The 27,742-nt window shown below is 33.1% G+C and overlaps 2 protein-coding genes and 1 pseudogene across 2 annotated transcripts; all 3 read right to left on the reverse strand.

The window, feature by feature from the left end:
* Positions 1 to 234: 234 nt before the first annotated feature.
* LOC148598249 (uncharacterized) lies at positions 235 to 3,196 on the reverse strand. Its single transcript, XM_088561568.1, has 3 exons — positions 3,038 to 3,196; positions 1,084 to 1,203; positions 235 to 379 (listed from the first exon to the last, which is right to left on the reverse strand). Exons 1-3 carry the CDS (start codon positions 3,072 to 3,074, stop codon positions 294 to 296), a joined length of 243 nt encoding a protein of 80 aa, XP_088417694.1. The 5' UTR covers positions 3,075 to 3,196; the 3' UTR covers positions 235 to 293.
* Positions 3,197 to 6,528: 3,332 nt separating this feature from the next.
* Positions 6,529 to 7,741, reverse strand: LOC148598250 (uncharacterized; annotated as a pseudogene).
* Positions 7,742 to 22,347: 14,606 nt separating this feature from the next.
* On the reverse strand, positions 22,348 to 24,233 carry LOC148598251 (serine protease inhibitor Cvsi-2-like). Its single transcript, XM_088562079.1, has 3 exons — positions 24,074 to 24,233; positions 22,964 to 23,083; positions 22,348 to 22,480 (listed from the first exon to the last, which is right to left on the reverse strand). The coding sequence occupies exons 1-3, from the start codon at positions 24,108 to 24,110 to the stop codon at positions 22,395 to 22,397; spliced, it is 243 nt and encodes an 80-aa protein (XP_088418205.1). The 5' UTR covers positions 24,111 to 24,233; the 3' UTR covers positions 22,348 to 22,394.
* Positions 24,234 to 27,742: the final 3,509 nt, after the last annotated feature.

Genomic DNA, 27,742 nt, shown 5'->3' on the forward strand with positions numbered 1-27,742 from the left:
CCCAATCCTTCGTATACCAAAGAAAGGAAAGTTTTCCCCATACAAGTACTGTAATTGACACCTATCATTTTTCATTAAATAGGAATAAAGATTTTACTCCTTCTTTCGTGACTAAGATTCTTTTAAAATTATAATTTAATATATATATATAGGTTTTTTTTTTGTTTTTTGTTTTGTTTTTGTTTAGAAAAAAAACTTGTCGATACAAGTGTAATGCAAATACAAATAAATGAATCTTTGTAGAATGTTTTATTCCACAACAAATTGAAAAAAAATTTAAAAAAAATCATAATTTAAATTCTGGTACAACGACATCTACCGTCGATACAGTGTTTGTTGCCTCTATCACAGTCTGGACAATCACCTGAACCGGTACATGCTGAAAAAAAATCAATGGAATGGTTTGATTTTGAAAATTTAAGAAGAAAATAAATTCAATAGCTTATATTTTATAATGCATAAGTGATAGTGTGACGCCATGACATCTAATTTTTCATTAACCGGCACGAATCAACTTTCATTTATTTCACTTCTGGTTAGTCTTGTAAGTTGTCGGAGACAAACCCACTTGCTAAAAACCAAAAAAAACGAACATGAACCTGGTTCAAGTGGACAGAACCGAATAAAGGAAAGCGACACTAGATCTGCCGAAATCAGAATCTAAACTAACATAAAAGGGAAAATGCAGAAGAACAGAAAGAAATGGAATTCTTATGAAATAATACTGGTACATGTATAAGCAAATATAAAAGGTCGGGATATGATATAAGGGATCATGTTAAGAGAATCACATGCAAATGAATAACGCAGTATTACATGTAAATAAAAAAATACGACTATTGTATTTGAGAAATTAGAGAACCTTTTTTTATCAATCATGAGGACTAAAAGTAGTGTGACCACCCCCCTAAATACAACCAAACAAACAAACAACCGAAAACAAAACAAAAAAATAAAACTTTTAAGTGTCAGAGTATCTGAAACAGGTTAAAAATTTCTTTGTAATTTTAGAAAAGAATCACGAAGACACCCCGAGAACTAAATTGAATAGTATAATTGAATTATATATAGTTTTACACGTACAAGATCCACTATCCTGAGTACATGTGCACTCGTGATTAATGCAGTGAACTGAGTAATTATTACTGGAACAAGTAGTCACTCTACAGTCCCTTGTCTCACGGCATGTTTCACTCATTACCGCTGTAAATTAGAGAAAGGAGTTAAGTTTTAGTTGTGGAAGAGTGTTAATATTAAGTAGAATTATTTCAATTTAACCATGATGAGGTACAATTGCAATATTTACATATATGACAAGATTTTGTGATACGTATATGTTAAAAGAGTGGATGCTATTTTTCCCAAGTATAATTAGGGACACAGTGAAGCAATTCAATATTAGGTAAATTGTGGTTATATTTCCAACGGCATGTATCAACTACTACAATTGTACAGTAAAAAGAAACTACATCTGGGTTCAGTACAATGTGAATGAAATACGAACTGTAAATGCACTTTGGAAAATACTTTACTACTAATTGTAACCCCATGGATACATGCATTCAATTCTTTCGGTTTGAAGGAAATGTCTTTATCCATGAAGTGCTTATATGAGATTTCTTGCTTGCCAAACCAAACAATCAATATAAGATCCAGATAAATTGGGCTCACGGAGGTTTAATTTTATATTAATTAACTAATTAAACCTATGTATAAAATATCTCTTTATTTAAACGAAGATTAATACAGAATTGTTAAAACACAACGGAAAGGGAATATTTTATTCTAATGAATTTTCCTAAATGAAACTCTTTAAATACATTGCGTGCTACAGCTATGGAGAAAATTCATCAGTTCATATAGAACTTAATATTCGTTGGTATAAAAATCCAACATACAGTTTTAATATGGGAATATAAAACTCACCAAAACCATCAAAATGGATGCTCAATTCGTAATGATAGTTTTCACACTCAAATGATGCTAGCATAATAAATACCCGTCACATTCTACTAGTTTGTAAATTAAGGAATAGATACCAAAAGAATAACTTTTTGCCGTACCCATTTAAGGAGAGCAACCCGAAACAACCATGCAGTTGTCAATGTATCTGTTCAGCGAAGAGGCAGTGGTCACCAAATTTATGATCGTATGTGTTAGACATCGGAAAATTTAATATACAATGTCCCACACCCGAGGCGAGTACGCTATCCCAAGACCACTGTATCGGTCATACAATGAAATCCAAAAAATATGAAAAAAAATATGAAAAGTTAAATATTAATAACGTTTAACCCTACAGCACGATATGTTATCTCTTATTATTCTAATCAACCAGTTCACCTAAACCTTGTGGTTGCATCATAATTGAACGACAAGAAGAGGACGCTTACCCTATGGATGCAACTGGTCCATGGTCTCAGTTTTTAAGTGGGGTCCGAGTTGTTCTTTTTACTTTTGTTACTTTGTATGTATGATTTTAGTCTTTGTCCCTGGATTACATTCTTTTGATTACCTCTATAAGCTTGGTTCCCTTGATTACTCTTATACCTTTGGAAAGATTTATTTAAAAGGAAATAAAAGCATATTATATTATATCAAAACAATATCTGAAATACAGACAAAACAATTCAAAACTGAAATTGCTGTACCAAGTAAAAAGTATACTCATAAGTTGAATTAAATCTGTATCAAATCACAATTTTATTTGAACATCAATAAACAAAAGCATATGTATCACTGAAACAAGTTGCATTGCAATCTGCCAAATATGATGCCAAAAGAAACTTTTACTCACAAAAGGTCATTAATGTAATATTATACAACAGTCATAATAAAAACATCGCTCTTCTACAGCGACAACATCATTATCAATTGATTTTGTACGTACGATCTTTTGAAAATAAAATTTGTTGAGTGATTGCATTTATGGAACTGAATTGTAATACGAAAAGGCCATGCATTAAAGTAAGCAGACAAAATCAAACCAAACATGATGTAAATCAGCCGAAATCCAAACGTATGCAATTGTACTTACCCACACAGAGAGCCATACAAATAATCAAGGACTTCATTCTGTATGTAAATGTTCCAATCACTTTTGAATTGTAATAAAAATAAGCCCCTTTTATACACTCGGTCTCGTGACGTACAATTGTAGTTCGTGTTTCAGACCAGCAAAGACTAGTTCTTCGATAAAATTAAACATTGTCTTGGTATGTGAATTAATTGAACCTTTTCTGGAACAAAAGGTCATATTCACTAATCTTGACATGCCTAAGTTATGATCTCTAGACATGAGGAGCTGATGCAATCACAAATATGCATTTCTAATATGGACATGCCTGCCATCTTAAGCTGACTTGACAATATGTATGAAATATAGCCTTTTTCATATATTATACCTATATCAAACTTGAATAAAAACAAAAAACAAAACAAAAACAAAAACAAAAAACAAAAACAAAACAAATCTAAGGAGATAGACCTAGGGAAAAGAACATAACTCTGACAAATCATTGGAACGTTTGTATTTAGCATTTGACATCAATCGCATATGAGCATCAAAGTAACTTAGATTGATTTCATTCTTTTTCAAATGAAAGCTTGATAGGCTTAGATGAAATTAAATATGATACAAATATATCACTGATTTCAAGAGTTGTGTCCCTTTCCCTAATATACTTCCTTAAAGAAAAATAAAACTAGGTAGAAAAGTTCGTATACATCAAGTGAAAATATCAAGGCAATATCGGGAGAATTGCAAACAATTGCAGTGCTTCTGAATTGGTACATTTGATCTCTGCATCATTGGGGATGTTTGGGTATTTTTGACTCGATACTCTTTACAATTATCTTACACTGAAATATGTATTTGCAGTATATTTTGATATAATTATAACTTATTTGCAAAATGACATTGAATTTGTACTTATCCATTATTACGATTGTACAAGTAGTAAAATAACACAGACAAAATGGTGGGTAATACTTTTCAATTAAGACAATATTAGACTGTTACGAAGTAATGCTTTCTACCCAGATTATCTTCGTTTTAACCGAGTTTTGATTGCCTATATATGAATTTACAGCGTTTTATATATTGCACTTTCTGTCCTCCCCATTCTCTATTGCCCCATGTTCATCAACCAATGTAACTTTGCCAACCAATGCCCCATGTCAATCCACCAATTACCCATTGTCCATCCACCAAAAACCCGCACCTTCAAACAATGCCCCATTGTCCATCCATCAATGGCTAATGCCCATCACCAATACCCCATTGTTCACCCATCAATGGCCCGTGCCCTTCAACCAATACCTCGTTATCCATCCACCAATTGCACTTGCCGTTCAACCAAAGTCCCGTTGTCCATTCACCAATAACCCGTACCCTTAAACCAATGCCTCATTGTCGATCCACCAATGGCCCATGCCCATCAACCAATGCCCCATTGGTCATCCAAAAATGGCCCATGCCCATCAATCAATGACCCATTGTCTATTCACCAATGGTCCATACCCATTCGTCATTCATATCCAATATTGCTCTTTATACGACAAACACAGATTTTAATGATTAGAACTGGTATTAAATAAATGGTAATATTCATTTAGGTAGTAGAATCATGCAAAATGTGATTCAAAGTTTGAAAGGCTACATATTTCTATTTTTAATATTTTGTTTAAAACGTTATACTAAAGAGAAACTAACACGTGCTTTTTCATAAAACTCCCGATCATAAGAGATAAAAAATTATAAAAAATGGACTGTAGAATTCAAAATTAAGAGAAATAACTCGGAAAGTGATACTAAAATACAGTATAAACCATTGGGTGTTCAATTTGAATTATCTCCTAAGAGCAGACAGAGTGGAATACATTGTTGTACATTTCATCATATAGATCTATTAAGCAACTTAACAAAAATAAAAAAAAATTGTCTATTTTGGGGCGTATCACATATGACGGAGTTTGCTTAATTCGACTCAAAAACATTATACATCGTTGTTCCAAAAATGTGGAACACCTAGATACAAATATATAGTTCTTGGCAGAGATTCCTCATGCTTTCATCTGTGGCAACATCCCTTCAGTACCTGCATATGGAGTGTTTATATTACAACTCATACGTTATGCCAGAGCTTGTCGAGACGCAGACTTTTTGTATAGCGATAGAATTCAAACAAATAAGCTTCTGGAGCAGGGATATGTTGCTACAAGATTGAAATCGTCAATACAAAAGTTTTAAGGTCGTCACCATGACCTCTATGATCGTTATGGTATATTCATCTGCGCTTTGAAAACTGATTTGTTCAACGTGTCATAGTTTTTCTTTCCTCTTTCGTCTACCCCGGACGCTTACCCTACCGGTGCACCTGGTCCTTGTTCCCAGTATGTATGATTTTAGTTACTTTATGTTCTGTGTTGTGTATGTCTGTTTTCCATGTCTCATGGAATCACAATTCACTTAATTTACACTCAAATATTCTTATGTCATACCAGATTTATACATGTAATATAGTATTACTGCGTAAGGTTTTCCATATTGGATTAGTTAATGGTCCGAGGCTAGCCATATTGGACTGAAGCGTAGACGAAATCTTATATTTCTAGCCGAGGACCAATAACTCAGTCAATATGAAAAAAAAACCCTAAGGAAATATACCTTTACCGACTAACTAGTCCAATACAATAGGCCAATATGGACTTTAACCAGTCCAGTATGACGTATTGCATGGGGACGGCTTAATCCCGAATTTGACGGTTAGACCCCGATTGCCGCACTTTTTTATTTTGTATTGTATGGCCAGTTTTAATCATATTTAGCTAATATTCGAACTTATTTCTTTTTTTCCTTGAATGTACTAAAACTTAATCTACATTTACTTCAAAGAATTCTACAAGTATTCATCGCTTAAAATTACGCATATATTGTACACATCAACAGGATGTCAACGGCCCCCGGACCCAGAGATTCCTAAATGGGAGGTGATCTTTCGAAGGGGTTCAACTTTATATATATAACAACAAGATTAGCTTTTTTAACTGCCATCCATTCGGACGATTTTGAAACCAAAAAAAATAGTTGTCTTATTTTACTAAACAAGATGGGTAAAATTACATGACTCTTATACATTCTATAGATTTTTGCATGCACATATTATGGCTGCAAGTCGTATTTAATGATATTATTTTTCATTTGGTATTTACCTATTACATTACATGTCACTGTAGTATCATAGGTCTATAGTTGCAGATCTATGGTTGTATAGTACAAAAGAAAACTATAATATTCAACTATGAATGAATGAATGAATGAATGAATGAATATTTATTGCATAAGCAACATGATTGCTATAGCACAATACATATATTACATATACAACAAATGGCAGAGAACAAACAAAGCTGAATACTAACTATAGTAGCTGTAACAATGCAGTTCTTTGTTTCCAAGCTATTTTTAGATACAAACATAATTTTCTTGTCAAGTTGTCAGATTTGGCAGTAATCAAAGTTTTAAGCTTATAGGCATTTGGCCAAGAGCAAAAATGCTGGACAAAATAATATAAAGTGGTATTCGTTCTCAAGGGAGTTCATATTACAAAATTTACAAATACGATTGACTCTTTCTATATTTTCATAACGACCAACCTCTAACTGTAGCTTCAAAGTATCACTTCGTAACTTACATAGTAAAGAGGTATCAAAATCATAATTCAGATATGGTTCAAATTCAAAACAATATTTGTAAGACATATATAGACAGAGTTTTTTTTTTGCTATCAGCAATATTAGCACTCCAAGTTTGATAATATTGGTCTACAATACGACACTTGAAGTACTCATATGATACATTTATATTTTCTTGGTTCAACCATATATAATTCAAACCTAGGTCAAACAGTAAATCACGAACATTTGAAGCCCAGTTTCTATTACCAATATTTACATCGTTTAGTAATAAAATGTAAACATTATTCACTATATTAGGTCTATCATTTAACAAATGTAACCAATATTTAATTATCTTTAATCTTCGTACAATAAACATGGGTAAATGACCTAGTTCTCCATATAAAACAGATATAGGAGCATTTCTACTAAGTTTGAATGCATATCGACAAAATCGACTATGTACTAGTTCCACATCACGTGCTCTGTGAAAACCCCAAATCTCTGAGGAGTAACTCAAAACTGTGCTAATCATAGTGTCGAAAAGGAAACACTTACGATTTGTATTGATAAATAAGTTTTTAAGCGAGTTCATTAGAGACGATAACGCTCGTCCTTGCTGAGATGCTCGTTTCTGTGTGTGAGCGAACTTCCCATTGTAATGTAATAACATTCCAAGGTAAATATAGGAGTCAACTAATTCCAATTCGCTTCCTTCAAAATTAAAACGATTTTCTACCCGTCGCCATCCATTTCGGAAAACAACAACTTCTGTTTTGTCAGAATTCACAAATTTATTCCATTGTCGGAGCTTGTAAAGTATCGGGAGATTTTGCGATGTCGTCAGTGGACAGAATTAAGTATATCAAATACCCATTTAAAACAATGGCATCATTTGCTGCTGTTTGAATATCGTTAGCAATGTCATTTATGAAAAAAATAAGAATAACAGAGGAGAGAGTGGTTCCCCTTGTTTGACACCCGGAAAATTGTTGAAAGCATCGGAAAGTCCTCCTTCTGTCCGGATTGGCAAGCGTACAGACGCATAGGCGGCTTTGATCATTGTTAAGAATTTATTACTCAAGCCACATTTTAAAAGATTATACCACAGGAGTCGTCTCAAGACCTTGTCGAAATCCATGCGGAAGTCGACAAATACACTATATATTTGCTGTTTGTTTTGGAGAACGTGAGAAATTATCCCATGTAAAACAAATATCGCATCTATTGTCGAACTGCCCGGTAAAACTGAGCTACGGAGAGTCCCATAGATCTGGACGACTTATAATTACACTTTACATTCTGACATTAACTTTACGGAGCATATACTCAAACAAATATTACATTTTTATTAAAAAAATATTTTGTATATAGTGAGAGTGTGTGAATGCATGCAGTATTAACATTTATTAGATTAACATGAGACTTGCTTCATATTGAATGTAAGTCTTTGAAAGCGTAAGAAGAAATGTCTTCCCTGTCAATAATACGTTATTTCCACTATTCTTAGACGTTTATGGGGGAAATACACATGCAGTCTTCATCGGGGAATAATTCATGGAACTTTAATGTGTTCAATCCAGTGTGCTTGCTTATAATCACAATATCCTCTGTAATTTTGCTCGATACTTTGTTTGATTTTATATGTAAGAATTAGTACAAACTCGTACAAGTACATGTATGTAAGCGCTCATACTATAACAATTGTACTGCTTTACAAATTCAATATAATCACATTTTGCCGATTTTGTGCAAATAATGGCATATCTTGGCATGGACTGATTTGCAGAACATATTACGCTAAAAATACTGAACATCCTAAATGTAATACACGAAGATTGTACATTGGACGACTAAATCTAGCAAACTTGTAAGTCACAAATTTTGAATAACAAAATGAAATAACCGATTCGCATTATAGATGGTTTTTTTTTTTTCTAACCTGGACCTTAGTATCAGTATTTGATTTTGGATTTATCAGTGTTTCAAATTTGATACTTAAAATTGCAATCTGCAATTTAAGGCCCGGGCATTTTACGGTCGGTTGAATCCATAGTTCTTTGAGTCCAGGTGCACAGGTAGAGATCAAAAGAATGCCCAATTACGTAATATTGACACCTGAGGCGGTAACGTTTAGTTATTACCTGCACAACCTACAGATAGACAAACTTGCCGTTCGTTTAATGATACCCTGCAGTGTATTGAATGAATAGCTCGTTACGGGTTCATAGAAATATCCAAGAATACCACAGAATACCCAAAAATATTATAGAATAATCATGATAATTATGGAAAACATATATTGTCTATTGAGACGTGATAATTTTTAATGGAAATTAAACTATATGTATATATATATATATGTATATATATATATATTAAAACAGTTAAACTGGTGGGTTCCGACAGACGGAATGTCAATACGACAGACGGGTTAAATGCATCCAGCACGGATTCGCTTGACCGAACATTTTAACCTGACCATGACATCAAAGGATAATGCAGCACGTGGCCAGCGCTGTTGTTACTTATTTAAATGTTAAACATTTTCTTGAATACTTCGATTAATTGATATATCACCGTGATCTAAGTCAACATACATCAAAGAAAACAAATCGATTATCATGCATAATTAGCATTGCGTAACTGGTCACATTGATAAATATATTATAGATTATTTTGGTAAAGAGGTATATATGAAATAAGATACAATGTCATGTTATGTGATGTCAAATAATAGATTTTGAAATATTAGTCATTGCTATAAATCGTCTTATATTTTCCCCAAAATTTAAATAAGATAAATGTTAAAAGAAGACATTTGGTGTACAGAGAGGCATGTTACTTATCGTGACGTGGTAAATCTTTATGAAATAATACGACCAGGTACCATACCACCGACGGAGGACTGAGAATTCAGGGATCTGAAAGTCTTACATGTACATGTTGGGTGTTTGGGTGTTAGAATGGGTCAACATGCTCGATTTAAAGGCGACACTCATGAAAGTAGATGCAACTTAAGAAAATGTAGTTTTATTTTCAATTTAAAAAAAACTAAATATCTTAAAAATAATAATTGTCACTATAAAATTAAGTTACAAGTGTCATATTACCTAATTCGTCTCATCTCGTACAACTATGGTCGAACCCAATTAAGACCCAGTGTGAAATATGATATGTAACCCCACCCCCTAGAATATTTACGACTACTGAAGCGCGTGTTTCGATGCCAGTACATGTACCTTATAAACAAATACATGTCCAATGTTTAGGTAAAGGATTATTGATACATGTTAAGGTGAATAAATGACTGCAAACTAATTCAACTTTAAAACGACTCATATGTAATATTACATTATTTTCAATGATAAAAAGTATAAGAACACGACAATTGTCTAGAACATTACATGTATGTGAGTTTGAGAATAAAGCCTTTTAATATCAGTAACTTGTTGGATGTTTGCCTTGCGAGACCCAAGACTTGTGGTTCTACTAGACATTTTGAGTTTTAAAAAAGTCGACGACGAGCAGTTGCTTTGTATAATTTAATTCACGACATTCATTCAATATTGTCTTTTAAATTCAGGGTATATTTAAATTTAAATTTTATATAGGGTAGAGGAAACGTTCGTTCTCCCGTTTTATTGAAAAAAATGTATAGTTTAGCACGAAATCTTTATTTTTAACAAATTTAACCCCCCAATCAATTGCATCATACCGCTCCGCATTAAGGCCAACTAGCCTGAACAATTCGCCGCCTTGTTCAACTTGTAAAAAATTTTCGAGTTCTGATTCGATCTTTAATGTAAACTTTATTTATGTGAAAATGGGTGGTTCCGATCAAAAACTTCAAAGGGGGCGGGGTCAGACTTTTATTGCTTAATTCTGCTCTAATTTTCTAGCATATCAAAGCTATTTCAACAGAAACTAGCCTTTGGTGTCCGCTACCTTTACTTGCATTTCTGAACGGCAGAATTTATGAAAATATGGAAAATTTCTTTGTATCAATCTGATATGCAATGCAGAGTAAGATTATTAATAATATTCAAACGGTGTTCTTCCTACACCCCTGTAAACGAAACAAAAAAAAAACAAACAAACAAACAGATGGGTTTCTGATCTTAATCAAGTCTTTAAAAAAATATTTCACGATTCCTACCTAGTAACATTAGAGAAAGATGAGAGTGATTTTGTAAAAGGTTAGATAATGCATCTCTGGAATGGTGACAATCTGTGATCTAGTGTTATAATTGTCGAAACTTCAGTTACAGCTCTTAGGAAAATGCATGCGTTTTCAAAATTAGATATACATGTATTAAAGATAATACTTGTGATGATAGAGCTGTGTTTTAAAGGATTCATTGTGTATGAGACGATACGTAACATAGAAGCTATATATTTGTAAGAAATAGATGAGATTAATTGAGAGGTACATGTAGGTCAAAGACTGTACATATCTTAAGTTATATAATTTGGTTCATTATTTGACTTAGTTTGCACGATTTCAAACTGTAGAAACCAGATAAGACTAACGCAAATAGTTCATTTAAACTGGTTATCGAACAGGGTCAGTAAACTGACAATATTTTGGGTTAGATTTTTTTTAAAGATACATATATTGCCATTTCTAAAGATGTTCGAATTAAGGTATATTTGAGGTATTTACTGCCAGCATATATGTACACAGTGTGATGTATGGACTATTATTGTCATCCCACAGGGATCGCTGATGCAAATGTATAATAAAGCAATATTGTATGTATGCTACTATAAGGAAGTTTACCCTTTATATGTGTACAATGGCGGATCTAAAATACGGGTTTCGGGATGGTGTGGGGCGATCATTGACTTGACGGATTGCCTCCACATGGATCTGACTACGGTTTACATGCATGCATTTTGCGAGAGGTTCCTGGAATTTTACTATTTAGCTATATTGTACCTATGCTCTAAGGCGATATGCCACGCCGGCGTGGATACAGCTTTACATTGACTAACTACATCGATGGATGGCGTTTAAATTGTACTAAAAAAGGAGTATTTTATGATATCGAACTTCAGTTAAAGGGAGAGTTGAATGATTAATAGTAATGATGGGAAAATAATAATTTAGATTGATTGATTGATTTTTGGGGTTTAACGTCCGAGCAGCAATATTTCATCTATATTCAGACAATGTGCATGTGAAGAATGATACAATGAATATGAAATTATGATGAGATGAAAAAAAAGGGATGGGACACAAGGATAATATGGTCGAAAAATTGTGATTGCCACTAGAAAAAGGGAGGGATGGGTAAGGTCGGGCGATTTAGCCTCCTGTGGTGGAACGCAAAGGTTCCTACTCCTATCGAATACCATAACGGGGTTCTTTAACGTGCGAGGAACGCGACACCTTTCCTAACACGATGCACCGCCATGGTTTGCGGCCATGTTTTCCGTATTATAGCCTGACAACCCCAGCGTGTAACATGCCAAGGGTACCCCATTCCACCACCTGGGGCACACATCCCAGTTATTCTGTGGGCAGAGCGCCTAGCCCCCGGCAAGGTTTCTGAGCAATATTTAGTCGACAAGCTTAGCGCTGCTACAAGCCTATTCTTTTAACACCCGGACCTGCACGGGGCTAATAACTTAAAATACATGATGTATTGTTAAGTGAATCTTGAAAGTATGAATCAATTACTTGTATTGCTTATATGAAGCTCTTTTGATTAGATGGTCGCATGTGTTTCTACTGAAGAGAAATCATTATGTCTATACGCAATATTCCCCCGCTGAAACGACAAATTTAGGCTCACCATTGGTCCAAAGCACAAATAAATATAAGGCCAGCATTATGCCTATCCGACTAAAATTTATACATACCAACCAGTTACGAATGTTGGCCAAGCGGAAACAAGCTGTTTGCAATAATTCACACCAAGTTTCTCAAACCTGGTTAAATTGCAGGCATAACAGATACATTGTATATCTTAACTTGCGGTTTTATGTCCATTACTTCAAATATCCAATATTTTTTTATGAACATTCTTCCTATTGCCTACTGAACACTACAAATTGTTGTTTATGCACAACCGAATAATAAACTTTTCATAGCAAAATGACATGTACAGACAACATTCATTTTTATACAGAGACGAAACTGTCAAAAAACTGAGCTTAATGCAAAAGTAATGATATTTGGAATTACCTATGCCATGACAAATGCGCCACTAAATGCTTGTGTACACGATGAAGCCATTGCTGTTATAATCTACGCGTTTTTTTTCAGCATGCACTGGTACCAGTGACTGCCCAGACTATGACATAAAATACACAAGGTAGATGTTTCTGCACTAGGTTTTTGGAAAAAGGAAAGTTATGAGCGACATGTCAGATAATATCATTAAATTAAATGCATTATGTTATAACGTTCACACATTTTTAAAAATAGCTAGATTAGCCAACCCAGAGGATATCCGTCATCCATTACAACGAATGAATGAATGAATGAATGAATGATCTTTATTTGCATAAAACATGCTATTGCAACAAAATTGGCATAGATTTATTGGCGAAGAAAAGACAGAAGACAATATTATCAGATTGATGTTTTTCCAAAGTTTCATTGGAAGAAATATGTTTGAAGCTTGACTCGGTCTGTAAAACTTATATTTATTAGAGCATGAACAATAAAATTCAAAAATTGTATACAAAAGTAAATGAGTAACTCGGACTCACAGCATGAACTAGTTGTACCGATAGGATAAGCATCCTCTGCTTTTTTAGAAACACCCGCCGAATTGCTCATAAAAAGTCGTCCGGGCTTAGACGAAAGAGGAAAAGAACACTGTAATACGTTGAACCAATCATTTTTCATGGTGCAAATGGATACACAGTAACAACCCACGAGTTCATGATGACGACCATAAAACCTCTTTAGTCATGACTTCAGTCTTGTAGCAAAATAACCCTGTTCCAGAAGCCTAATTGTAAGAAGTCTAGAGCGATACAAAAAGTCTGCGTAGTTACGGCAAGTTCTGGAATAACGTATGGCTGATGAAGGGATGTTGCCACAGATGACAATGAAAAGTCAGCACGTTTGTCTTTAAGTTTGTTCAATAGTTTTCCTTTACCATCGATCCTTAAGTGTAGGTCAAGATACGAGACGGATTTTACAGTGTTGTATCTTTTATCTCAAGTTCTTTGGGGGTAGATGCGATGTATCAAGTCCCCGAAACTACGATTATTTAAAGATAATACGTCATCTATATAGCGGAAACTGAGATCAAAGGACCTAGCTAAACGATATTCTTTCTTTCGGATCAGGTCAGCTATAAAGTCAGCCTCATAAGAGTAAAGGGATAGACCACACAAGTATTTAAGAACAAACACCTAAATATTGTTTGACGGGTGACCTAGGTCTTTTACTTATGTATATTGTAAGAAAGCAAAATATTGTGAAATACTGGATCAATATTGTTGCTAATAGGCCAGTCATTGTGTATGATATTTATAAGATTCTTCTGACCGATTGTAATAATGGTAAAGTAAACTGGGTTATGTATGTTCGTAATTTACTTTTTGAAATCGGTTTCAATAATTTTTGGAAAGATCAAGATGCTGCAGTAATAAACTTTGATATTGTAAATGAACGTCTTCTTGATCAATTTTATCAAAATTGGCATAGGTCTGTAGACAACTGTGAAAAGCTAGTATTATACAAGAGTTTAAAAACAGACTGTGAGTTAGAATTATATTTGTTGAACAATTTTAATGTACAATTCACAGCATGTCTAAGATTCGGCGTTTTTAAACTCAATGTTGAGAAGGGTTGTTTTATTTTCTTGCCTCGTGCTGAACGTGTAAATGTTGTAATATGTTATGTGTAGATAATGAATACCATTTTGTTATGATTTGTCCAACTTATAGACAACTTAGACTACAATATCTACCAAGGTACTATTGTTCATGGCCAAATATGAATAAATTCATATCATTTTTTAAATGTACACGAAAGTCAATTGTTTATAATATTGTTAATTTTTTGAAAGATGATTGGTAACTTAGATATTTTGTTACGTCGGATAATTAACATAATGTTGTGATTGAACTCTGCTATGATTTGTCTTAAAATGTCATGCTGTTTATAAATGATTCATTGTATAACTGCTATAGCATTAATGTGCTTCTGCAATAAAATATTATCTTATATTAACTAAGTAGAGGAGCACAATCAGTTCTCATTGAAATGCTGACCGTTTGTTGAAAAACGCGTTCACTACACTGGACCAATTTGTTGTCTATAAACAATTCCAGTATTTTGAAAATATCTTCTTCATTTGAAAGATGATTTGGAATTATTTTTTACAAAGTATGAGGAATCTCTACCAAGAATAATTTTATCTAGGTGTGTCATTTTGTTAAGAAACTACGATATATTATGTTTTTGAGTCGGGATTTTAACTGAGTATTGGGAATAGAAGCGTTTTATGTTGAAAAATCATAGGTTTTAATGCTACTATATTCCAATAATGATCTCGAATTGAGGGTCTCCAGACGACCTTTCGAATTTTTCAGAATCCACATTGAAGTAATACTACTACGGGAGTAAGAAGTGTTGTAGTAGGAGTTGAGATCCCCTTTAACAGCTGTGAGTATAGTAGTTAAAAGTTTTGAAAGAGATTTGGTGGTAAATTTTGCAGATCTAGCTATGTTACGTTGTTTGTATGGATTGTTGTGGAGTTAAGGAATCCAGTACATATATGGTAAATACAAAAGACCAAAAGAGGATGGCATAGATTAATGGTTTTCCACTATCTCTTCGTTGGAGAGTGAAGTGGCGGTATAGGTCTTATCACTGCTATTATTTTCTACATCTACTTCTGATAATAAACATTGGGTGTAACACTTTTGCAGGCAAAATCAATGTTATTTTGTGCTGTGTCGGCTGGAAAGACAAATGTTTGTCATGTATAGTAGACAATGTTTTTGTACATCGAGGTCTTGTCTTCGGAAACTGATGTAGCATTTCAACTCATTAACCTACTTAAAACCTTCATTCGTTTCAAAATGCAAGCCCTTACGGCCTCTAACCACTCTGGAAGAATCAATGTCTTTTTGTTATCGTTTTATCCATTTACTTGCGTAGTCCTCCACGGCATCCATACGAATTTTGAAGTTATTATTCAAACTTATGGAGCGAAGTTCGTGTTACTTTTGACCTTAGGAAAGGACCTTACGCAGAAATGCGTTTTCTCAAATCTCCCGTAACGACCTGGCCGGAAGGATCATATTTGAATGGAGAGTTTGTGCAAGAACAGTCAGGTGGTTTAGTATTGACGTCCTAAATATCGAGGTTCTTAATTAGCCTTTTATAATTGAATAGTTTGGATGCAAAAGGTGAAGTATTGGAATATGAAATAATCGGTATTGATTTGTCGTTGAAATGTGGGGGAACTTTCTTTGTGATGTTTTTGTAATAGATGATTTTCGCCAAAGAGACTGGGGAAATCAATATCTAATATGATAGCAATAAGTCTGTATAATGATAAGGTAAGGTCAGAAACAGGAGTGTCAAGACTTGTTTTGTAAAGGGAGTGTAGTAGAGTGAGAGGTATAGAATAAATGTTATTTAGAATGTGATGAAGTCCAAGAGATTTTTGTGTGAAAGAAACAAAAACATCAATGGAAACATCGTGTATCTTAGATGACGTGTAGTGGCAATGGCCATGACTCCTTTTTGTCAAATAAGTTTATTACTTTTATGCTATTGTTATAATGGCTTAAAAGATTTTCTGTACGTTTCAATGTTGTCATTACACCCGTCAGGTATTGCAGTACCTAGTCTGCATATCCAGTATTCCTCTCTTTTCCTACGATAGTTTTTACTTAGGACGAGACTGATCATTGGATGGTAATTTCTTTTTCGAGAATACAAACATTGATAGAGAGGATTGAATGATCTTGTTGATTGATATGTTGAAAAACTGTCGGGAATTTGTTGGTAGTAATTCCCGAACGAAGACCACACATTCGTTCATTTAATCGTTCTTGTTATTCACTGACATATATTAGACTACATAAGTTGCATTCTATCCATATATTAAGTTTGTCGATTTGCAGCTTGAGTCATCGTAACTCCTTGTGTGAAAGGTTTCGTTTATAAGGGAACAAGTTATGACAGAGTCGGTTATTAGAATATTATATGCTTTGCAAATTTTAATACCAGGTTTTAAGAACGACCAATTTCAATATTTACCTCAATGTGTCACCTCGTAATACAGTTAGTGAAAGAACATTATAATAAAAATTTGAATAATTTTGAAGACAAAATGAAAATTTTAAATTACAATAAACACGTAGTTTGCTTCTTTCGCGGATGGACGATAGGCGAAAACAAATGCTGTACAATTGGACCATTAATACGATTCTTAATTATTTCAAAGTCGACACTAGACACTGTTGGATTCTAGAAGTAGCTATGCATGATTTAAACTAAGACTGCTTAAGAGGTCTCGTACATTTGAAACTCAATTTTATCACACCCTTCATTACATCATTATATAAAAGTTTATAAGAATAAAAAACAAGATTTTCATACCCAGCCTTAAAGAAAAAGATAAAACATCTCTTACCTTATTAAATCCCCATATTTCTGATGCATAAGATGAAACTGAACCAATATTGTCAAATTATGATTTGTTGTTCAGGGATCAAACATATCTTTTAGGTGAGTTCATAAAAAAAGCCATTTGTCTAGACCACTACTGAGAAAAACACTTTTTAATATACACAAAATTTCCTTTAAAATGTAATTACATATCAGTTAAACATGTTAAATACTACAAAAAATTGTCATCGACGAAAATGTACCACTAACCCCAGGGTTAATCAATTATAAAAAAAAATTCATTCATCAACTTTATCGAACGCTTTACGGAAGTCTACGAAACCTCAATACAGTTTTGACATTTCATGAAGAGTAATAATTTCATGGAGGGTGAATACTGCATCAACTGTTGCCCGCCGGTCGGGAATCCAAATGGATTACCTCAAAGTAAGTTTTCTTTATCTGTCCACCGTAGAAGCATGTTTGTTCAAATACTTGTGAATAGTTCAGAAAGTACACCAACCAAAACGATTGGTCTATAGTTATTTGGATTTAATAAGTCTCTACCTTTCGGAACTGGAACAAGGAACGCTGTTAATTTACTAGGGTATATACCCAATATCAAAATGAAATTAAACAAAGCTTTCAAAATTGCAATGAAAAAGTCTGCACTTGAGGTAAACTTTTCTCCAACGATTTCGTCACTTCCTGCTTTTTTCCCTGATTTCATTTTTTTCACCCTACCGGTGCAACTGGTCCATGCTCCCAGTTTTTAGTGGAGTCCGAGTTGCTCATTTACTTTTGTAACTTTGTATGTATGATTTTAGTTACTTTATGTGCTTTGTTGTGTATGTCTGTTTTCCATGTCTGGTCTTTGTCCCTGGATCATTTTCTTATGATTACCGCTATAACCTTGGTTCCCTTGATCAATCTTTCAAAAGTTTTTTTGTAATTTCATCTTCTGACATTTCGGCATCCAGCAAGTCTATCGAATCAACCCTAACATTACTATTGTCTATAAGGTATAATACTGATATATTCGTAACAAAGACACCGCCAAGCAGTTTTATGAAATGAAGAAAAAAATTGTTTTTATCAACTAAACAGATTGAGTTAGATCACTGCTTTACAGTTCTCCGAAACGGTTTTAAGTCAGTTGTAGCAAATAGTCCTATTTCCTTTTCCCTTGAAAATTCAGATGAGGCTTTTCGTTAAATTCGGTTATAGTTGTTTCTCACAGAGACAAATTCCACGCGATTGGCATCGGACTGGTGGCGTAAAACGATATTTCATTTAACATGAAAACTGTCCCGCGCTTTTTAACATTTTTCATCAAACCATTCATTGTCTGGTCTATCGGTATGAGTTTTCCTGTCATAAGCCATAACACAACGACCGAATAAATCAAAGGCATTTTCATGAAGAGTTTTATTTATCTCCCCTACCACGTCATTTAAGTCTGATTCTGATGTGCTTTCACTTGATGACGAGTAGAGTCTGTTTCTATGTTGCTATTAAAGGTATTGTATCAGGTAAATACCGAATTCGTGGTATACAGTGAATTGGGAAAGTGCATTTTGTATTTTGAAATGGTATATTTTAAGGGAGAAAATTGGCGTCATATGTTCCATTACTTCCAAATTTTTTCAGGTTTTATTGAAAGGAATAATTCAAATATTGCATATTATACATTTTATGTTACTTTTCACATTATCTTTTGGTTTTACTGTCCTATTCAAAACTGAGCAATAAATGCCGTTTATTGTCAAATATATCTTTATTACATAATTTATATTCTAGAATTCTTCAAAAAGTTTGTTCTTGCCAAAAGAAAACATTTCAGTGTAAGTGTGTGTAAGGATCAGGCAAAATGGGAAAAATCAGAAACATGCATGCCAAAACCCAACCAATCTGACCATGTAATATCACTCAAGGATACTTTCTCTATTTGAAAAGACCGTTATTTGATCTTTGCACCACTGGCATTGCGCAGATTTTTTTTTTCAAAAGAATCTGAGAAAAATGAGGTTTTTGACAGAGTTGTCTGCCCTTGAAATGTTCATTGTCAGTACACTGCAATGAAATAGAGACTCATTGATTCTGATATTGAATACAGTCAAATTCCACTATCAAAATGAGGGTTTTTTTCATCTGTTCATACGTTTCAATTACAGCATGATTCTTACAGGGACTGACACTTAAGCATCGCACGAATATTTTGAAATTTCCGACGTTTCAAATTGACGAGACAATGTACATATAACTTACATTAAATTATTTATCATTCAACATTCTTTCTCTACGTATTTACTATCGATATTGAGCTTTTCAAACTCTTAATGCTTATAAGAATATGTGATTAAGATATAAAAAAAACCCGCAAATACATATCCTTCAAAACTTGTATCGAACCATGGTTTTCTACTTACTCCTTCACGTATGTACATGTATATATACAGCATTATATGGTAATGAAATGGAACAACTAATTTTCATTTTGATTCACCTTATTGGACTTTAAGCCAATTTATTTTAAAAGAGTTTTTGTTTTTAATCTGAAATTTGTCACATAAGAATTAATCTGACATGAGATAATATTATCTGTAAAATGTAAGGAGGTTGCTTATTACATCTCAGTTTGAATCTTTTCACAAATTCCTTATAAATTTTAATTTTTCAAAATGATTACTTTTAAGCCATTCTCTCATCGGTTTTGATGGAAAGTTTAATGGCAGAGATATATAAAGCAGACGTGATAAAATGAAATGACTTAATAATGAACAATAAGTTGAATTCGATAGAAAAAAAAATTATTTTAACAGAACAACGTCCATTACGTTATTTTTTATCATCATTGGTATTTTTTTAAATGCTAAAATTTGGTAACAATTTATCTTCCATATATTTCCTGTTAATAGAAAGATACCCCATCACTTTTGTAACGGCAACACGTTTTGTTTGGGAAAAAAATTGTAAAGCTTCTATGGAAAGCATTGAAAAGGCCACATGGACCGACAGTGAGTTCTGTTTACCAACGGACCATGCGTCAAACCTTTAAACAATACTTTTGAGAGACAACAAAAGGGCATCAGGACATTTTTCAACATTATCTATCTATCTATCTATCTATCTATCTATCTATCTATCTATCTATCTATTTATCTACCTATCTATGTACTTAAAACATACTAAAACAATTTTTTAGCATGTCTTTCATTACTACCCCATGCAAGAATAGAAATTCTAAGACACTTCGTGATAAGATGTCAATGTGTTTAACGTTGAAAAAAAATCATTTAAGACCTATAACTATAAATCTTGGGTGTCTTAGATTTCTACATTTTGCTCTCCGGAATGTACAATAACCTCTGTAGACATGAATGAAACTCCCAATATATTATGTACTAATTCTTAATTCGAAAACTAACTATAGAACTATATCTGCCTTTTGTGTCGTAGAACATTCACAAGACACTCTTTCCTAAAATATTTGAAGCACACAAGAGATGAAACGTGGTGCTGGGTAAAATATGTGAAACTAATTTACTGATATGATAAACTCTAGGCAACAGTCAAAAGGAAAGTTCATAACAAAATGCAAGATCAAGGCAAAAAGCAGAAAGTCGGAACAAAAATGGGGATGGTCCTTATTTGATACAGGCATGTCCGATAGAATTAAACAAGGGTTTATAGCGAAAAACGTCGGCTTTAATTATTGTTAATTGTATATTGCAAGACAAATAGATAGAACAAATTGGCTTGGGGAAAATGGGTAAAATCGGTAGGCAAAAGAGTACAAAAGATATATTGATCATGGTATGGTAATCTTGGGAGACAATATTTATTTTAGGAACACATCCTTTTTTTCGTACAAAATGGGAAAAAAATGACAAATAATCGCGACAATAAGCAGTGCGATATCCTCTCGCTCACAGAACTGAAATTGTGTACATTGATTTGCTAAAGAATGTTTAAATTTGTGTGTCCGAATAGAATGTTTTACTTGTCACGACGGAATCCTTTATACTCGAATATTCGTACGCAGATCCGGCTGAAATAAATATTGATATTTTTATTAAACGTATTCTATCTATTATTTGGAAACGTTATGTTACCGTGTACGTAAGTTCAGAGAGATTTACATTTTATTTCCCTTGAAATCGTCAAGTACATTTTGACCTTTTCTTAAATTATATCGAGTGATTTATGGCTTTGTGAAATCAAGTTCAAGTTCTGCCAGTTTAAAAAGTTATTGAAAATGGCTTTGTTTTATGGAAATTCTTTTGTTACCTTAATCCTTAGCCAATTTTGTCAATTTCAGATATGTTTCCAATACTTCATAGTGATTTACTACGTTTGTATCATGATTCGTAGTTAAAATGTAAGATTTCGACCTAGGGTGAATAGTGTTTGTTACGTGTCGAGGAGCAACGTTATTATCGGATACTCTTAACATGTAATATGGTATATGGTTGGGACCGCTAGTGGGGCAGGACACGCTTGCCTGACGTTGTTCGTAGGCGTTCATATTGATACATTTAGTGCTTTAGTTATTATTATTTTCTTTTTATCATGTGACGTTTTGTTTCCCTTATCTTTATTTGTTTATGTGTAATCTTTTAGATCGTACTTGTTTCATGTGTTAAAATTTATTCCATAGTCTTGGAATTTTGTGCATTTGCATAGTTTTCCTTTCCTCGTTTTTCTACCCCGGACTTTACTTTTTATGAGCAACTCGGCGGGTGTTCCTAGAAAAACAGAGGACGCTTACTCTTTTGGTGCACCTGGTCCATGCTCCCAGTTTTTAATGGAATCCGAGTTGCTCATTTGCTTTGTTACTTTGTATGTATGATTTTAGTTACTTTATGTTTCTGGTTGTGTGAGTTTTTTTATGTCTGGTCTTTGTCCCTGGATTACATTATTTTGATTACTTCTGTAACCTTGGTTCCCTTGATTACTCTTTGAAATAATCCCACTGCCGACGCTTTTATATTGTTATATATTGTGCATTTTCCCCCCAAATAATGTTCTTTTACATGGATAAATTCAATATATAACCAAATTAAACATTTGAAGAAAGAATACAACCATGTTTATTGCAATGTTCCAAGTTGAGCTAAAATTAAAATCTGGTGCAACGACATCTGCTGTCGATACAATGTTTGTTGCCTCTGTCACAGTCTGGGCAGTCATCCTTTGATGTGCATCCTGAAAGCAAAAACGAAAATAATAGAACTGATATAAATATACATTAAGTTAAATATGGCGTATTTGAACTGATTAATATTATTTTTTAATATTAATAGCACATTTATTTTAAAATTTCTAGTTACAGATAACATCGAAATTCTAATTATATCCTGATGCTTCCTATTCACTAATTGTTAAAGGAAACAACTAGCTGCACAAGCAATACATAAAACAAAATATATAAAGAATTTTATGCTAGAGGTACGCATCTACAATTCACATAGATCACATAAAAAGTATTATGCATATACCTTCAAAATGTGTTTAAAAATTGCTTCTAGACTTTCAACTTTTTTATTATCTGATTTTACTCTAATTCTTTGATTAAATTCCTTCACAAAAAATTTAAATGTGTCAGTTGTGTCGCCCAGAGAAAAAAACTATCTTGTCGAAACTACAACTGTTCTGTCGAGATGATAAATTCACCAAACATGAACTCACCACTTCCTGAATCTTGGGTACATGTACAGTGACCACTGATACAATGTACACTCCAGCCGTTAGTGGCACATGTTTCGTGATCACAATCGCCGTCATCTCTGCATACTTCGCACATGGCAACTGAAATTATTGATAAAAGGTGAAAATGAAATATAAAAACTGTTCATAGTGACACCTTGCGAGACCACTAAAAACTACAACGCTATAAGGTTAAAAATACCTCAAGTATACTTGGACCTAGGAGTGATATGTATATCAGTAAGGCTTCACCAGCTTATAACCTAGCCTAGTCATATATAGTACTTGACTTGTTTTTATAAATATGTTCTCGAAGTACATTGTTCGGTAGTTGGGATGTCCCTTTTGTTTTAGTTGTGTCTCAACTGCCTAGTAGGTGTTGTTTTACACAAATGTGTTAGCATCAGGTAAGGTGCCGATACCAGCTTTCGATTAAAAGCGAGTCTTACTCTATGTTAAAAAGTAAACCAAATCATTATGATCAATTTAAATTGAACAACTTACAGGTGGAACTTTTGAACAATTTTCCCTGTATCTATGCTGCTCTATTGTCAATAATATCAATATCTGATAATTTTTTGTTTTATTTAGGTATTCCCTTTGAAGATAAGTGTATTGTACATTCTTCAAATATGATTATAAAAAAACAAAACAGCCGGATTATATATTTTCAAATTTGTCAATTTGATGTCATTTAACGATATGTTTTCAGCCCACAAATTATTCTTATTTGACATTTGGAATAGGCATCCATTACCCTACATTGACATTTGGTATATGTTTTACTATGAAATTTTAAAACAGCTATGTTAGACTAGAGAAATTCAAAATTATGTTTCAGTTGTCATTCACGTGTTGGTTATTGGGCCATCGGTCGGACATCCTTTATTTTGTTACACAGTTTTTGTTACAGTTCATCACATCATAAACTTTAATTCCAGTTAAAAATTAAACAAAAAAAAAACGATCGAATTTTACACTATTGGAGAAAAACCAGAGAGTAAAAAAAAATCAGAACACAATGATAATTAATCGTCGAAATTACAATTATAAATACATATAATACTTTAAAATATATTGTTACCAACTTACCAGCAACGAGAGCAGCTAAAATGATGACAACCTTCATGATTATTTCTTTCTCTTGTCTGACACTTTCAGAAACGACAAATAATCTTTGTGATAAGAGCAGTTTCCATAGGTCATTTATACAGATAGCCGAAATGTAACATCACGATTTTGAACTAGGCAATCATGATTCATAAACATAAGCATGTTAATAATCGGATAACGACGAAGTGCTCCGAAAAGTACCGAGTCTTAGCTTTATCATGCTCTGTTGGGATCAAGTATGAACTGGTTTAAAAGAAAATGTGAACGAAAAAATAAAATGTACCTTTCACTAAGTAATATGTGTTCTGAAAGACTACTCTAGGCCAGACTGCAAAGTAGGCAAATGAAAACAAGAACAAAATTCTTACATAGGAAAAAGTAAATTTTCATAGTGAATATGGAAGATATGACTTGTGTATCTTGTTTCTGTTTAAGTATGTTTAACAAAATATTAATTAACCATTTAATAAAATCGGCTTTTCAAATATTACGTGTGAACATATCTCCCCTGGGTTAATCATGGTTTTCACTCTGTAAGTTAAAATGTACCTTTTATGAAGTATGTTTCGTTTGGTGCGCACCCTGATACAATACTTTTTACCTGGTCTATGTTCCCAGTTTTTAGTGGAGTCCGATTTGCTCATTTGCTTTTGTATGTATGATTTTAGTTACTTTATGTTCTTTGATGTGTATGTCTGTTTTCTATGTCTGGCCTTTTCCCCTGGATTATATTCTTTTGATTACCGTTACAAAATTGGTTCCCTTGATTACTCTTTTATCGCATCAAACCCTAACTCACTATCCTCTACGAAACCTCCTTTTTTTTCTTTTCACACAATGAACCCTCCATATTCTTAGCTTAAAATATCATAGTAAAGAAATAGAACAAATTAGGCACAGTCTACCAGCGAGCATCGCACTTATACATTTTTTTTCGTTTGCAAAATTATAAAAAAAAAGGGGACTGAAAAGGAAAGGCAAACAATTAATAATAAGAAAAATAATTATGCATATCGGATTTAGATGCCATCAAGTATTCTGTTTTTTTTTTAAATTATTTTGTCTTTGTTTTTTTTAAATCTTTCTTTTTCCAATTTAAAGGCTACTTTCACTTTGAATTTACTTCCCTGATCCAATTATGGGAGCCTTTCTGATGCCGTTTACTGTTTGACTGAATATCTATCGTAAGCCTCGTGTGCGATACTCGACATAAAAGTTACAATTCCAAACCTTCTTCAACATTTCTACTTCATGTGAACAATCTTATAATGCTTGCCAGAAAACTACCGGTCTGCCAATATACTATTTTTGTTCTATCTAAAATACCCACAGTATGAATATTTTCCCGTAACAATATAAAAAATATTGATATTTTCAACAAAATCAAATGGACAGTTGTGTCTTCACTCTTATTTATGATGGTATATATAGTCAATTTACACTATCGAAAGGAATTTCTTCCTACAATGTGAAACCGATTCTCTGATTCTTCCAAACGCTTAAATATAAATACCATTTCCTATCTTAGTTTTTTCATCGTTTTCCCTACCGGATCGGTGCACCTGGTTCATGCTCCCAGTTTTTTAGTGGAGTCCGAGTTGCTCATTTACTTTTGTTACTTTGTATATATGATTTTAGTTACTTTATGTTCGTTGTTGTGTATGTCTGTTTTCCATGTCTGGTCTTTGTCCCTGGATTACATTCTTTTGATTACCGCTATAACCTTGGTTCCCTTGATTACTTTTTCGAAAACAGACAAACACAACAAAGAACACAAATCAAAACAATACATACAGAGTATGTATAAATAAATGGACACTTTAGACTCCACTAAAAACTTATAAAAGCCTAATTGTAAAAAGTCTGGCGCGATACAAAAAGTCTGCAAAATACGACAAGCTCTGGCACAGTTTAAGCTAAAATTAACATTTATATACATTTTTGTCTTGCATACAATGCACACAATTGCAGATATTAGTACAAAAACACTTTTTAACATGTTTTTTTTTAATTCCAGTAAATTTCCTGGGTTCCCTTGATTACTCTTTCATACCATCTGTGCGTAACACACACAACTGAACTTTTGACAAATGACAACAACCGCTAACTCGGGATCCATTTCCCATATTAATGATATTATCTTGTTTTTGAGATATATAGACGCAATTTCCAACTCTTAATTTCACATTGCTTACAAATAAACACAGTCCGTCCTTACCATTTGAAAAAAAGCACTCATTTTTTAGCTAGTTGGCCGTAGATAAAAAGTATTTAGCATGATGAGATCTATCTGTGGTCAAATTTTGGTGAAAATCTGTTGACCCATGTTGGAATAATATCCCTGTTTAGACGGCTTTTTTTCTGTTTTTGATGTTATTACTTTCAAAAATCATCTCCTCAAAAACAACTATATAGAATTAAATGAAAGTTGTTATTTTTGTTTTGTAGGGTATCCTTAACACAATGACCTTTTGGATTCATGGTCGTCATTAATGAAAATAGAACATAGGGGTCGTACAGTAGTTTTTTTTTGCATATATCTCCAAAACCGTTAAGTTTGGCCAATATATTTTATTTGCTTAAATATCCTTAATAAAAGGCATACAAAACGCTCCAGGGATCAAAGTTATCAGACGACTCCATGCAAGGGTTATTGCCCTTGAGAGATGAAAAATGACTTTTTTTTTACAGTTTTCAGCCTATATCTGGTAAACTATGATAGATAGAATGAAACTTTCAATTGCTGAAATGATTCTTATTATAAGGCCTACAAAAGTCTCCGTCTTATTATAAGGCCTACAAAAGTCTCCGGGATCAAAGTTGTCACACGACTCCGTATAAGAGTTATTGCCCTTGAAAAGCAAAAAAAAAGGTTTTTTGCAGTTTTCAGTCAATATCTTGAAAATTATACTACATAGAATAAAACTTTTGTTTGATGAAATTTTCCTCATGATAAGTCCTACCAAAGTTTTCATGGAGTCAAAATTGTCGGATAATTCCTTACTAGAGGTATTGCCATTGAAAAGCAAACATTTAACCAGGTGAGTGATTCAGGCTCCAGAAAGCCTCTTGTTTTGTTCCAGAAAACCAAACATCTCGATTCCAAACCTTAATTTCTCATCTCATTTTTTTATTTACACACTTAAAACCCAAATGCACATTTTTAACAGATATGATTCAAGTGTTACGTTTTAATATAAACACACTGTTCATAACCAGTTTTAAATATCAATGTTTTGATATATTTGACAGAATATAGAGCACATTATCTGTACAGTATATGGATTATGTTCACATTGTTTGTTGTTATAAGCAAAGGTAGTTTTGACCTATATTTTGTTAGTACTCCGATCAGCATATATGTTGTATTGATTATATTTTTTTTACCACTGTGAAATCTGTCTGAACTGAACTTTAATGAACTTTAAAATTGATTTTGTTTACCGAGATTAATAGTACATTTGAATTAAATACAAAAGGACTTCATGAAATGAATGTTTAGACAGGTTTTCGTGATATCCAAGGCTAGAATTAATATGGTTTAATTACACTTTTCCTCAATGGACGATTATTGTTTGATTAAAATCTAGCATATTTATAAAACTTATTCACGTTCCGAAATTTTGACAATAAAACTCCTGTTGGTTT

Source organism: Perna viridis, chromosome 14, assembly GCF_037379345.1.
Source record: "Perna viridis isolate PV_CMFRI_1.1 ecotype Kerala chromosome 14, ASM3737934v1, whole genome shotgun sequence".
Lineage (NCBI taxonomy): Eukaryota > Metazoa > Mollusca > Bivalvia > Mytilida > Mytilidae > Perna > Perna viridis.